General features: G+C 44.8%; 1 protein-coding gene across 2 annotated transcripts in view; it reads right to left on the reverse strand.

Annotated features, from left to right (window-relative positions):
- Positions 1-301: 301 nt before the first annotated feature.
- LOC147638727 (uncharacterized) overlaps positions 302-13,237 on the reverse strand; it is a 44,041-nt gene continuing 31,105 nt past the window's right edge. Inside the window, exons 17-18 of one of the 2 annotated variants that reach the window (XM_086798699.1) lie at positions 1,127-1,463; positions 302-770 (exon numbers count right to left, since the gene is read on the reverse strand). In XM_086798699.1, coding sequence (XP_086654825.1) covers positions 461-770; positions 1,127-1,463 — 647 coding nt within the window. In that variant the 3' untranslated portion in view covers positions 302-460. The remainder of the gene's footprint in view (positions 771-1,126; positions 1,464-13,237) is intronic. The other variant, XM_086798700.1, reaches the window with a different exon arrangement.

Raw genomic sequence — 13,237 nt, forward strand, 5'->3', positions numbered from 1 at the left:
TTAAGCATGCCCACCACATAAGTACCATGTTTGTTAACAAGTGCAAGGAGTCTATGAGATGATTATGCTGTATTCAAATGATTGGAGCATCTGCCTTGTTCAAGACAATTACTCTCGAAATTTGAGATAGTTACTCTCAAAATTTAGCAAGTGTGCTTTCAATTGAACATTGTAATAACTTCACCTCTACTCTAAAAACAACATAACTTAGTTATGATAATGGTTAGCAAAATAATTTCTTTAAAGTCATTAAAAATGATACAACATTCTAGTGTGTTAAAAGAGGTTGTGCTCACTTGGAAAAAAAGATATTTTTCAACTAAAAAAAATAAAGACAAATCTTAAATCTATCCGATTGTTGTTTCAAAATCTCTACAATATGCCAATTTTATAACGAGAAATCGTTCCTTAAAAGAAGTGCTACTGAAAATCTCAGCCTAAATAACTGATATAAAATACATCAGCGCAGCACGTAGAGAAGGTCTCCGGCAAGAAGGATTTCCCCGCGCGGGGGGTTGGTGTAGACGTAGGAGACGATGGAGTTCCAGGAGCCGACGGGGCGATACAGCCCCAGCGGCAGCGACTGTTCCTCCCGCAGCATCCCAACCACCAATTCCTCGAAGGTGCGCCCCTCGTACAACTTGGGCAACGCCACCTGCTCCAGCCTTGACCCCAACACTTTCTCCCCATCCGCCGTCTCTACCGCCTCTCCGCCCGATATCAGCTTCTCAGTTATGGTCACTGTGTTCCGGTTGAAGAAGAGCGCGTACCTACATGCAACCAGTAAGGTCCATCACTCCACCAAGGCATGTATATTTCATAAATTGAAAGCGTTGGATATTGAATGTTTGGAAAAAGAAATACGCCATAGGCATAAGTTCTCAGCAGCTATGACAAGCATTCAATGCAAGGGTGTTCAACACACTACAAGCTTTTAGCTGCTTAATCAATAGCCTGCCTCACAATCAAACATCAATGGTGCATTCAATGCTGGTCTTGCACATATGCCTCTCATGCTACTAGTATGTAAAGTAAGAATTCTTGAGCTCCTGGGCATTGTAAAACTTACAATGCTACTGGTATTTAAAGTAAGAATTCTTGAGCTCCTGGGCATTGTAAAACTTACAGCAAGAAGGTGAGAGTGGCTGCACAAAAGCCTTTGCCTTCCACATATGCCGGGGCAAACAGGAATGTTGCTGATCGATTGCGGTTGTAGAGTAGGGGATCAAAGCGTTGCGGGTTGATGCGGAATTTTGGGCGCAAATAGTGGATCTCGATCTCACGATGAAGCTCCACAATGATGTGATCCCGCACAGGGTGTAGCAACCTCTCTACTGTGGCTGTGATCAGTACATTGTCCACATCCAATAAAATAGATGATGACGGTGTCAACCCACTGTCCTCGCTTGTGGGGCCTTTACCCCCATCATCCCTAACTCTTTGTGACAAAACCACCACCTTCTCTGTCACATTCATGTGTAAAGCACATCAGCATTTCTAGTGTTCGGAAGTAAATTCACGAACATGACATTAGCAAGAAGTTCCATGTATCAAGCTTTTTGACTATTAAATTATGTACTCAGAATGCCCATCCTGGTGCTCTGATGTGTACCTTCATTGATTATGCAGTAGCCAGGTGTGACATGCTTCCTAATCAACTCAGAAAACTTAAATACAAAAGTCTACTTTCCTGTTCCCGTCACCATTGGAGGGGCAATTGGAATGGTGATTGAGGTCACACGTGACAGAGTGCTTGAGAGTCTTAACAGGCTTGTTGCTGGTGAGAAAAACTTGTAGCAAAAGCAGAATAGGCATACATGCAAACGGCGTAGGCCCAGCAACAGCATCAACCAACCCCTACACCTTCTCATGGGTGGCCTTTAATAGATCTCAAGCTCCTCTCTTTGTCTTATGTGAAACATGGTAGAGGACCACACCAACCAGATGCTTTTGAAGGCACACAGTCCTACACACATACACATCTCCCACCCTTACACTGAATTTTTTCTAAAGTAGATGCCGAAAATGGAGTGTAATGCCAACCAGTGTGTGTAAGAGTGTGTATGTTACACATAAGTTTTGAGCCCACAACCTTTTGATACACACCATCTTACACTAGCCAATGGCATTCATTAGAATGATCATTCAAAGATCAAGAGGATCCATTTATTATAGTCTACAAGGCAACAAGGACACAATGGTGGATCAGCAGTAGCTTCTCGTGTCCAATTGCAAGTAGAGGGCGTCAAGGATCTTTATTATGCATCATAAAGCTGTGAAACAGCAAGATCATTGCATATATAGCATATTTTGGCAGTATATAGTAGATTAGGTCTCTCTCTCCTTCTCTTCTGTGTCTTTGCTAAACATAGGATTAGCATTAATCTTCTTTGCTTAACGTTAATCAAGAACACACTTTCGCAACGCATGTCATATTGGTATCAAAGCTAAGTTGTCGTAGGACAGTCCTTAGCTTACGTTTTATGCACACTAAAGGGTTTGTAGGCCAAAATTAGGGTTTTCGTATTTTGCATGAGTTCAGCCCTAGATTCAATGTGGAAAGTGGAAAAACCAAGTAAGTGTTTCTGTTTATAGGGTTTCAACCCATTTTTGCATGTAGCATAGGTTGCATGTAGGGTAGGATCTGCAAAAAACTTAGCCTAGGTGTAACCTAGGTAGAAAAGGGCTTCTTTTGGACACTCTCTCTTCGATCCACAATGGAAAGCCTTGAAGACATGAAGGAAAGACATTGACAAGGAAGAGAGGTGTCATGTGCACACCCAGAAGGTGTCCAAGTGACATGGCATATCAGAGCATTTATAAGCATTTAGCAGATAGCATTCAGTAACATCAAGTATTACCAGGCATTTTCAGCATATATATCATCATGTGCAACATGTGTAAGAGACTGTTTCAGCACCCACATCATTAAGAGCATTTAGGGCATTTAACATGAAGTTGGGAATGTTGGACTGAACTGCTTCTTGCCTTTTTATATGGTCTATAGGTGCTGGTCGGCTGCCTGAAGAGGCTGTCGGCCTGCAAATAATGCTCATGACTGGCTGATGTTGGCATTAAAATGTCCTAATTATTGGTCGGTTGGTGCAACTAAACCCAACTAGCATCTAATGCTGAGTCGATGGTTGTAAATGATTACAATTAGCATCTAATGCTGAGTTGGCTACTGGAGCATGGTCGAGTGGCTACCAGTCCTGGCTGACCTCATTTGGTCTGGCCGACTGCTCCAAAGCCTCCCAATGGCTGGTCGGTTGAGCCTACAGAATGGCTAAGGGGTTTCGTTACCCCGTGCAAGGCTAGCCACCTCTTGGGGCTGCCTCGGGGCTCGCCCCCTTCTAAATGATATGCAACTACATGCTCCTAATGTAATCTACTAATATGGCTGACCTCTACATGCTCCTGAAACATGAATGTTTACGCAATTCTCCATAGTGGGTTAAGAGGACTAACCTGACAAGGCTGGGAGACTGACCTACGTAGCTCATGTCTAACATGTCCCAGACTAGGCTCACAAAGGGGTCACCGCATATGACAAATAAACCCTAAAAGGTACTACTTTTGTACATGAATCTTGTAGTGTTGATGAGACAATTTGTCACCGTGTACCATAGTGCATAGGTGCACGTGACATTCCTCCTGCTTAGCTTGGCGGTAGGTTCATAGCTTCGAGGTAGTCCGCCAATAATTGTGGATACTCAAGGAAAATTTATTCATCTAGCCAAACGGCTTCATGGCTCCCTCGATCTTTGAACTTGGTGTAAAATTGGCGAAAACGTCGTCTAGAACCATGCTTCCAACGGTGTAGAAGGATCTGCTTAGGATCTATCACTTCTGCGTCATCAACCATTTGTGGCTGCTGCTCTTCTAGAACATTCTGCAATGAAGGTCCAATATAAGGCGTTAACCAAGATACGTGAAAGACATTGTGCATTTTCCAACTGTCTGCTGGCAATCCGACTTGCATGGCGACATCGCTTATCTTCTTTATGATGGGAAAAGGACCAAAACTTCTAAATGACAACATTGGACAGCGCTTGTCCACTTGCTTGAGTCTTTGCTTCATGATCCTTTAAAACACTCAATGACGACTGAAAAAGTTTGTCATCTTCTTGGCTTCCAAGGAAGGAGAGATCATCCACGTGAGAAGAGATGAAAATCTTCAACCAAAGGCTGCCTCGTACGTAGTTCTGCCAACACTGGATAAGTGACTGTCATTGAGAATCGCCTGTACCAACGGGAGATGAAGCTCCCACTTCGATTGTTGATCATGCCAGTACGCTTTAGGCACATCAAAAGCCAATTGATTGTAAATCTCGGTTTGGCCATCGGTTTGAGAAAGGAATGCACTAGACAATTGCAATTTGGTACCAAAGTTATCGAACAGAGCTCGCCAGAAGTGAGATGCAAACTTTGGGTCCCGATCTCACCATTTGGTCCATCTCCATTTCTGGAGCCACTTCTATTGGACTATCACTCCATAAAGCAGCCAGATTTGTACCATATTCACATGTGGCCAGGACAGTGCCCCATGTGAAAGGGTGAGTCATTTGGTGTCACATGGATGGAAACCAGCTGTGCATCATCCGTGTCTGACCAGTTTTGTGCCATATGGACGGAAGCCAATATAATGCCACCCATGTATGAACAGGATTGTGTCTTATCCATTGGACTGTCACTCCATAGGAAGGCCCATGCCAGGATTTGTGTTTTGCCTATGGGACTGCCACGACTTCACATTTCTGTCGCGCCAGTTTGTCTCCGACAAGAAATACAAGTTTCATGAAAGGGAGATTTCATCCATTACATGTGCACATGCATTTATGTTTGCTTGCATAAACTTGTTTTCGCATGACGTGTTCTCGTGTATTTGCCTGCTATGACGTGCCAGTACACTGGATGGGGATGCCCCCAGTGTACCATGGGTGTGCTGTCTACTGACGAGTTGTTGTGGCGTGTAAATAGGTGGTAAGTATTGCCCTTTTTGGCCTTTTCAAATGTAAAATCTTTGAAGTCCGACAAGAAATCTTAGTACAAGTTTTATGAAAGGGAGATTTCATCCATTACATGTGCACATGCATTTATGTTTGCTTGCATAAACTTGTTTTCGCATGACGTGTTCTCGTGTATTTGCCTGCTATGACGTGCCAGTACACTGGACGGGGATGCCCCCAGTGTACCATGGGTGTGCTGTCTACTGACGAGTTGTTGTGGCGTGTAAATAGGTGGTAAGTATTGCCCTTTTTGGCCTTTTCAAATGTAAAATCCTTGAAGTATTGTCAACCTTAATAATTATAAGGTTGTGTGTTCACACACATTTTAATATTCGCTGGACATTTGCTCTCATGTGGGTGCCCAACATTATTAATAACATTATAGTTATTATTGCATGAGGTAATTCTTTTCCCCCACACGTAGAGAGTTGATGGAAGTGTAATTGAAGGAAAGTACCCAACTTGTTACTATCAACTGTACTCATCTTCATATATAGTGTTTGTACCCCCTGTTTGTTCTACACATGTATCAATTGCACCCACCTGTTTGTACCCACCTGCAAGCACTATACTTGCTGCAGAAATTGTACTCACCTACTGTCCTTGCACCCGGCTGCTGCTGTACAGTACTTGCTGCAGAAGTGTACCCACTTGCTATTGTACTGTACCAACACTGTACCCGCCTGCTGTACGTGCTGCAGAACTTTACCCGCCTGCTGTACTTACTGTACCTGCATCTATACCAGCAATACCTACTGTACCTTTTGTACCTGCATCTCTACCAGTAGTACCTGCTGTACTTGCATCTGTACCAGCAGTACTTGCTGTACTTACTGTACCAACAGTACTTGTACTTACTGTATCTATTGTACCGACATCTGTACCAGTAGTACCTGCTGTACTTGCTGTACCTGCAGTACCTGTTTGTACTTACTGCTTGCACCAATTAGGAGTACATTAAAAGGGGAATGAACTTCTCTCCTAAGATCTGAATTGAAATCTTTGCCAAGTACTTGCTTCTATATTCTTTTCAAATTCAGATAAAATAAATGTTGTTTTTACAAGTTGTGTGTAGACAAACATCACTCCTAGTTGCCTTCACCATGGAAGGCCACCGGGATAGTGACTTTTTCCTATGATTACCCTGACCGTGCCCTCTCGTTTAGAGGAGCCAGTGAAGGTCATGTGGGTATGAGGAAAACTGGGAGCAAAGCTGACTTGGGAGCTTATTCAGTAAATGGAACAACCCATGGGTTAAGATAACGGTAGCCCTCAAAGAGAAATAAAGCAGGTCGGGTCCCAAGATGAAAGAAGGTCAAGTTCGGTCAGAACCTCGGTTGGCTAACGCCCTTCAGCAAGCAAAAATGCGCTAGGATGGGTGGAAGACTCCCGGGACCAACACTTAAACAATCCTTTCAAAGAGGTCCCACCACCAAAACGCTCTTGTTCCGGCCCCACCGTCCGTCGAGTATCCTTTGGAACTTCCGAAGGGATCCAAAGGACTCCACCGAAATGCTCTCGTTCCCACTTGTTGGTCCTCGTTGCTTTATTTCTCCTCCACACCGCGCAGTGCTTCAGTTTGCCAGGTGTTAATATGGGCGTGCCTGTTGGTGCACGGTCCCGGAAGACCAATGAGGGCAGGTGTGCATCCAATGAAGGTGGGAGATTGCTTGTGATTTGATCTACTCCGACATCTGATTCTTCATCGATAAAATTTTACTGTTTTTTTTTCAGTTGTATTCACTCCATGTTATGGAGAAATCTAGCCTTGAGGCCCGTGAACTCTTGTACATATATATACTCCAAGAAATACAAACTGTATTGGGAGGGGGAGGGGGGGCTTTCTGGCATCAGTTATGGTGTCAAGTGTTCTTTGTCATTTTTCAGTTTTAATGTTGCTAATAATGTCCATTGTTTGTGTTAGTTAAGTGATCTAAAAGATGTATATTTTGTCTTCTGATTTGTAAGCCTCCCATAGAGAGTGATTACATTGGTATCAGAGCCCGGTTGTCTCTCTTTCTCAAGAGTAGACACGGTGTTTTGAGATCGGAAGCAAACACAGACACTTGACTCAATGGACAGCCAACACAACCCTTTAGTAGTGCCAAATCAAGCAGCCAGTCCAGTGCTTCTCGTGATTCCGATGCATTGCTTGGAAGGCATAAGCCTCTTGAGAGAGGTTATGACAGTGCTTTGATAGGACAGCCATCCCGTGGAAAAAAGCCTCTGCATGAGGATGAGCCAAATGCATCGAGGGCTCAATTGGAGCACATGAAGAGGCTTTTGCAGGCAAAGGAGCAAGAGCTGAAATTTTTGCATGAAGATCCCCATGTACAAAGTGTCATTGAAGCAAGGAAAGCTGATGCTATGGTGGATATAACCTTTGAGTCCATGGCTCATGAGCATCTTAACGGTTGAGGTCTTTTATACACAAGGAAGAGGTATCAGTCACTTCTCGCCATGCATCTACTCCTCATGGGACAGGAGGCAACAAGTATGTGCATGTTGGAACTAGTCGGCGACATGATGGCCTTGTGGATTCAAAGGATGTATATCATGGAGAGAGTGACATGCAAGCCGAAAGACTCTGCCTATTGAGTTGTCTCGTGGTGAGACATTGCATCCTTTGGGGAGGTCACATGCATTTGGGCCACAGATTCATAATTCACATGCCATCGTACCTCTTGAAACATCTTTGGTTGCCCATGAAGCCCATGCAGAGAGGGCTGCCCCGTTGAATAAGGGGAAGAGAAAGAGAGAAGAACATGTATCACATCCCAAAAAGCTCAAGGAGTTCAAGGCATAGGACAAGTCCGTGAAATTTGATGCCTTTCATGGAGAGTATGATGTCTATAAGGTGCTTGCTTTTGTGACACAGTTTGACATTGCTTTTAGTGATAAGGACTTCCACTGAGAAGTCTAAAATTCGTTATGCAAGGTACCACTGAGCATGATGGCAAAGAGAGAGTGGTATGCAAAGCTTGGGGACAGATCCAGGATCAGCCCGCCTTATTTATGTTTGATGATTGTGCAACAGATAACTTCATGTCTACATAGATGGCAACCGCCTTGGACATAGAGATTGGGGACATGGACTCCAAATTGAAGCAGAGGAAACTTTTGTTGGCAAAGAGATGCAAGTCACTCCTCTAATTGGAAAGTTGCACAGTCATATACACGGTTATTTGGATCATGAACATTTCTTGATTGCCCCACTTAATGGATGTGATGTATTACTTGGCAAGCCTTGGCATCATAGGATTTAGCCTCGCAAAGAATATAAAACGAACAGGATCACCTTTATGCATAGGGGCCGTATGCCTATTGCAAGGAAGGGGATTCTATCCCAATTTTCTCTCACATCCAAATTAATAAGAAGGCAATGAAAAAGAGTCTTTTTGCGTACTTGGTTTTCATTCGTGACAACATTGAACAAAGTAATGTGAATGTGGATGTATTGACTCAAAATAGGCTGAATTTTCTAAATGCATATGAAGATTGTTTTGTTGATGCATTGCCAGGAGAACTACCCATCTGAGAGGCCCGTGGATCATCGCATAGATCTTGTGCCATGTAGTTCCCCACCTAACAAACCCGCATATCGTGTGAGTGCCACACAACAAGAGGAGATCTTGAAGCAGGTTAATGAAATTTTAGAAAAGGTTTTGGTTCAGCCAAGCTCCTCACCCTTTTGTTCTCCCGTGCTCCTTGTGCAAAAGAAGGATAGATCTTACCGCATATGCGTCAATTATCAACGCTCTAAACAAGTTCACCATGAAGAACAGGTTCCCAATCCCACACAGATGACATCTTAGATAAGCTTGCTGGTTCGGCTTGCTTCAGCCGTACAGATTTGAAGAGTGGTTACCACCAGATTCGTGTGGTACCCAAGGATGTGCATAAAACTGCATTCAGGACAACTTTTGGATTGTATGAATTCTTGGTAATGCCTTTTGGCCTTACCAATGCCCCGGCAACATTCAACCGTATGATGGACAGGATATTTCAACTCCATCGTAAGTTTACAAGTGTATTCTTTGATGATATCTTTGTTTTCTCCAAGAATGAGGAGGAGCATAAGACTCATTTGAATAGAGTGTTTGAAGAGTTGCGAAAGCATAAACTCTTCATAAATGCTAAGAAAAGTGAGTTCTTCCTCTCAGAGATACACTATTTGGGGCACATCGTATCCAAAGAGGGTGTAAGAATGGATCCTGCTAAAATTGAAACCATTCAGAATTGGCCAGACGCAGAGTAGTCTTGCCACCCATCCTTCCTACAAAGGATGAGATTTTTGCAGCCAATGAGTATGTGCGTGACTTGGATGTAGCCTTTACTCAGGTGCGGACAGTCAATGCAAAGTCGCAAGACACGCATAAGAGGGTTGTTGACAAGCATAGAAGGGACATGCAAGTCAAGGAAGATGATTAGGTCTTTCTGGAATTTGAGAAAGCTAGGCTTTGGAAGAGGCCAGGACGAGAGGGATCATATTTAAAGCTTTCTACTCGATATTATGGACCTTTCAAAGTGGTTGACAAGATCAATGAGGTGTCCTACAGGCTTGCTTTACCCAATCATTCGAAGATTCACAATGCTTTTCACATGAGTCTTTTGCGGAAGTATGTGGGGCCAGATCCGGAAGAGCCTGTCACAGAAGATCCACCCGAGATTGATGAGCTTGAGGAGATCCTCTAGCCAGAGTAAATTGTATTTCACAAGGAAAGAAAGTTACCACATGGGAAGCTTTCCAAGAGATACCTTGTGAAATTTAAGAACTACTTACCCTTTGATGCAAAGTGGGTAGATGAGGATTACTTTGTTGATTACCCGCAGCTTTTGCAGACATATCTTGAGGCTTCTTAGTTGAGGTCAACAGTTTAGAAGCCGGGGGGATGTCACCATTTGGTCCATCTCCATTTCTGGAGCCACTTCTATGGGACTGTCACTCCATAAAGCGGCCAGATTTGTACCATGTGCACATGTGGCCAGGCCAATGCCTCATGTGAAAGAGTCAGTCATTTGGTGTCACATGGACGGGAACCAATTGTATATCATCCATGTGTGACCAGTTTTGTGCCATATGGACGGGAGCCTCTTTGTTGCCACCCGTGTATGAACGGGATTGCGTCTTATCCATGGGACTGTCACTCCATGGTAGGACTAAAATTTGTGCCGACCTTGTCTATGGGATTGTCACTCGATAGGAAAACCAGGACTTCACATTTCTGTCGCGCCAGTTTTGTGCCCGACAAGAAATCTTTGTACAAGTTTCATGAAAGAGAGATTTCGTCCATTACATGTGCACATGCATTTATGTTTGCTTGCATAACCTTGTTTTCGCATGACGTGTTCTCGTGTGTTTGCCTGCTATGATGTGCCAGTACACTAGATAGGGATGTTAGAAGTCACCTCCTGTCTTTCTATAGACACTAGGGCCTTTGTTGTGGGTGTGCCCGCCCTTGTAGTTGTTGTTCTCATTTTTCCCCTCTCCATATTTTTTCCCCATTTTTTCCTATTTTTCCATGGTTTGGGTGGCTGCCCAATGATGGTAGGATGACCGAGTGGCTGGCCGACTGCACTAGTGTGCACGTGTTCACCTTCTAGACCAGGCCGACTGGATGATACAGGTCGTGGACCTCTCTGATGGCCGACTGGATGACACCAGTCGTGAGGCAGTCGGCTGCCTTTAGCACATGCCGACTGGGTATTTGGGGCCATATAAAATGGTCCCATGGCCCCCATTCCATTTTGTATCATTCCGGGATTCTTCTTGTGTATATATGGCAAGAGTTACACGCCTCTATCTCTCTCTCTCTCTTGTGCTGTTATTTTCTGCATTGCGTTTTGCTCTTGTGTTCCCACATCTGGTCATCATCTCCCCTGCGTATTCTGACATGGTATCAGAGCCTAGGCTCTAGATAGAGCTTGGGATTTGTGTAAGAGGGATACTATTGTGTTGCTGATTGGTGGATTGTTCGGGACTGTTTGGGAAGAGGAGAAGCAAGAGGACGGCGGGCTGATTTGCTGGACAGCCACTTGCAGGTGTAAGTTCTTCTTTGTTCCCACCCACCCACCCTTTTCAGAGTACATCCCCGCAATGGCAAATTTGTTAGAGATGGCCGAGAGGCATGTGAAGATCCCTACACTCCTCACGTTCCCGATGGACCGTCAGTTGGACGGGAACAATTACGGCATATGGAAGGTTATGATGAAATCTGTTCTGGAGTCTTACGACCTCGCTGATTTCGTCGTTGTTGGGGTTCCACATGCGGAAGTAGAGGAAGGGGAGTTACCGTCAATCCCAAGGGACCGGCAGGCACAGGCACAAATGTGGGATTGTGTCAACGCCAGGATCTGTTCGTTTATCTTCCTCACCTGCACACCGCAAGTAATCAATCATGTAAAGCATATGACGCTGGCCAAAGGTATATGGCAGCATTTGGCCTCTTTTTACAACAAGGTATCGCCCATGAAGAAGTTTTCCTTGAAAGTACAGATGCAGGTTATGAGCCCTGCAAAGTCGTCGACGATACGGGAGCATATTAACAAGCTGCAGGCTCTTCAGCAAGAAGTTCTTCAAGCTGGGAAGGAGATATCCTCAGAGGACATGGCCATAACGTTGCTGTCGCATTTGCCCTCTCAGTACAGCATTTTTGTCATGTGCACAGTGTGTATGTACCGTGTGCTACACGCACGCAAGACTAGTTTCGAGGCTTGGGGAAGCTTGGAGCTAGGCAGGCTGATTGATGAGTTGAGTTAGGGATATACTAACGGGCGGGCACCCAAGTATGGACGGGCGGGCGCCCAAGTGTGGATGCTCGATGACCGGCCAAGAGCCTATAAAAGGGTGGCCAAGGTTAGTTATTGGGAGATAGAGAGTCTCGCGAGTTTGTGAGAGCTCTATGGTCTTGGAGCCTGGATCTAGTGCAGACGTGCACCTGCTTTACGCAGCCGAGGCCGACAGCAATCTCGAGGCCCGCGAGGGCAGCTTCGTGGCAGTATGGGACGTCGCGAGGAGGAGATTGGTCGGTACGTCATCCTAGTTAGCTCAGCTCGTGGCTCGGTGGGGACAGCCAAGACTGTGGGCTTGCCCACGGCTGTCATGGTTGGATGGTGAGTCAGGCCTGCACCCCCTTGTTTGTTTGTTCGTTTGTTTGCAGGATTCGAGTCTCAAACCGAGAACGATCACGAGGAGATCCGTGGGGATTTGACAGTGGTATCAGAGCATACCTCGTGAACGAGCAAGTCGGTAGAGGTCGAAGAAAGGAATGTGTTAAAAAGCTTGCTGTTTTTTCTGTGCATACTGCTGTTTTCAGATTCAGTATGTGTTTTTTCTTCATCAAAGAAACCCATATTGATGGGAGGTGGTAGTTTAGGAAGGGTTGATTGCTTTGCAAGAAGTACGGAAGTCGTTTGTGCAGTCGCATGAACTGCAGGGAGAGAAACAGAAAAAAAAAATACGTTTGTTTTTCGTTGAACGATTGAGAGAGAGAGAAAGAAAGAAAGAAAGAAAGATTTTATTAACGTCTTCCAAAAGACCGAACTCGGCCTATGAGACAAATCGGAGTACCTGTATGGGGTATCCTCTGTCATCCCAACAAAATGAAAAAGTACTGAACAAAAAAAAGCTGAATCTGGGTGTGCAGGGGATGGAGCTCTACTACTAGGAGAATGCAAAGCTATATGCATGGAGTATACAATCATGATATGCAACCTAGCTAGCTCCATCCTGTACCATACTGGGGGTATAAAATGGTATACATCAGTGAAGGGAGTGTCCACAGCTCCCTGAAGAACATGCCTGGGTGTGCTCTGAAGCGAGCCAGTCGCTCCGCACCCTCTCTGTGAAACTGAGCTCTGATCTCTGTCATCTCTCTCTGGTATAGGCGTGATGTCCGAAAGCCAGGTGTCCTCTGTCTCCTGCGGGCTCTAAGTGTCTCTGCTCTCTGGAGAGTAATTCCCTGCCGTGTAGGGGCTGGGAGGGGGATGGATCTCTGAAAAAATGTAGTAATCTGTGTCTGTCGCCCCCCCTCTGGAGCTGTCTGAGCTTGTAATAATGTCTCTCTGTGGCGCTGTATGTCTAGAATGTATCTCCCCAGTATGCGCTGGTCTGTTGCCTCAAAGATCTGGCGTAGGGAATGTGGCTCTCTGAATAAAATGGAATCTCTCTCTCTGATGGCTGTATATGCTCTACATCTGCATACATAATGCTCCTCACTCTTCACCTC

Source organism: Cibotium barometz, chromosome 5 (genome assembly GCF_041138505.1).
Source record: "Cibotium barometz isolate CiBa-2024 chromosome 5, ASM4113850v1, whole genome shotgun sequence".
In the NCBI taxonomy this organism is placed as follows: Eukaryota; Viridiplantae; Streptophyta; class Polypodiopsida; order Cyatheales; family Cibotiaceae; genus Cibotium; species Cibotium barometz.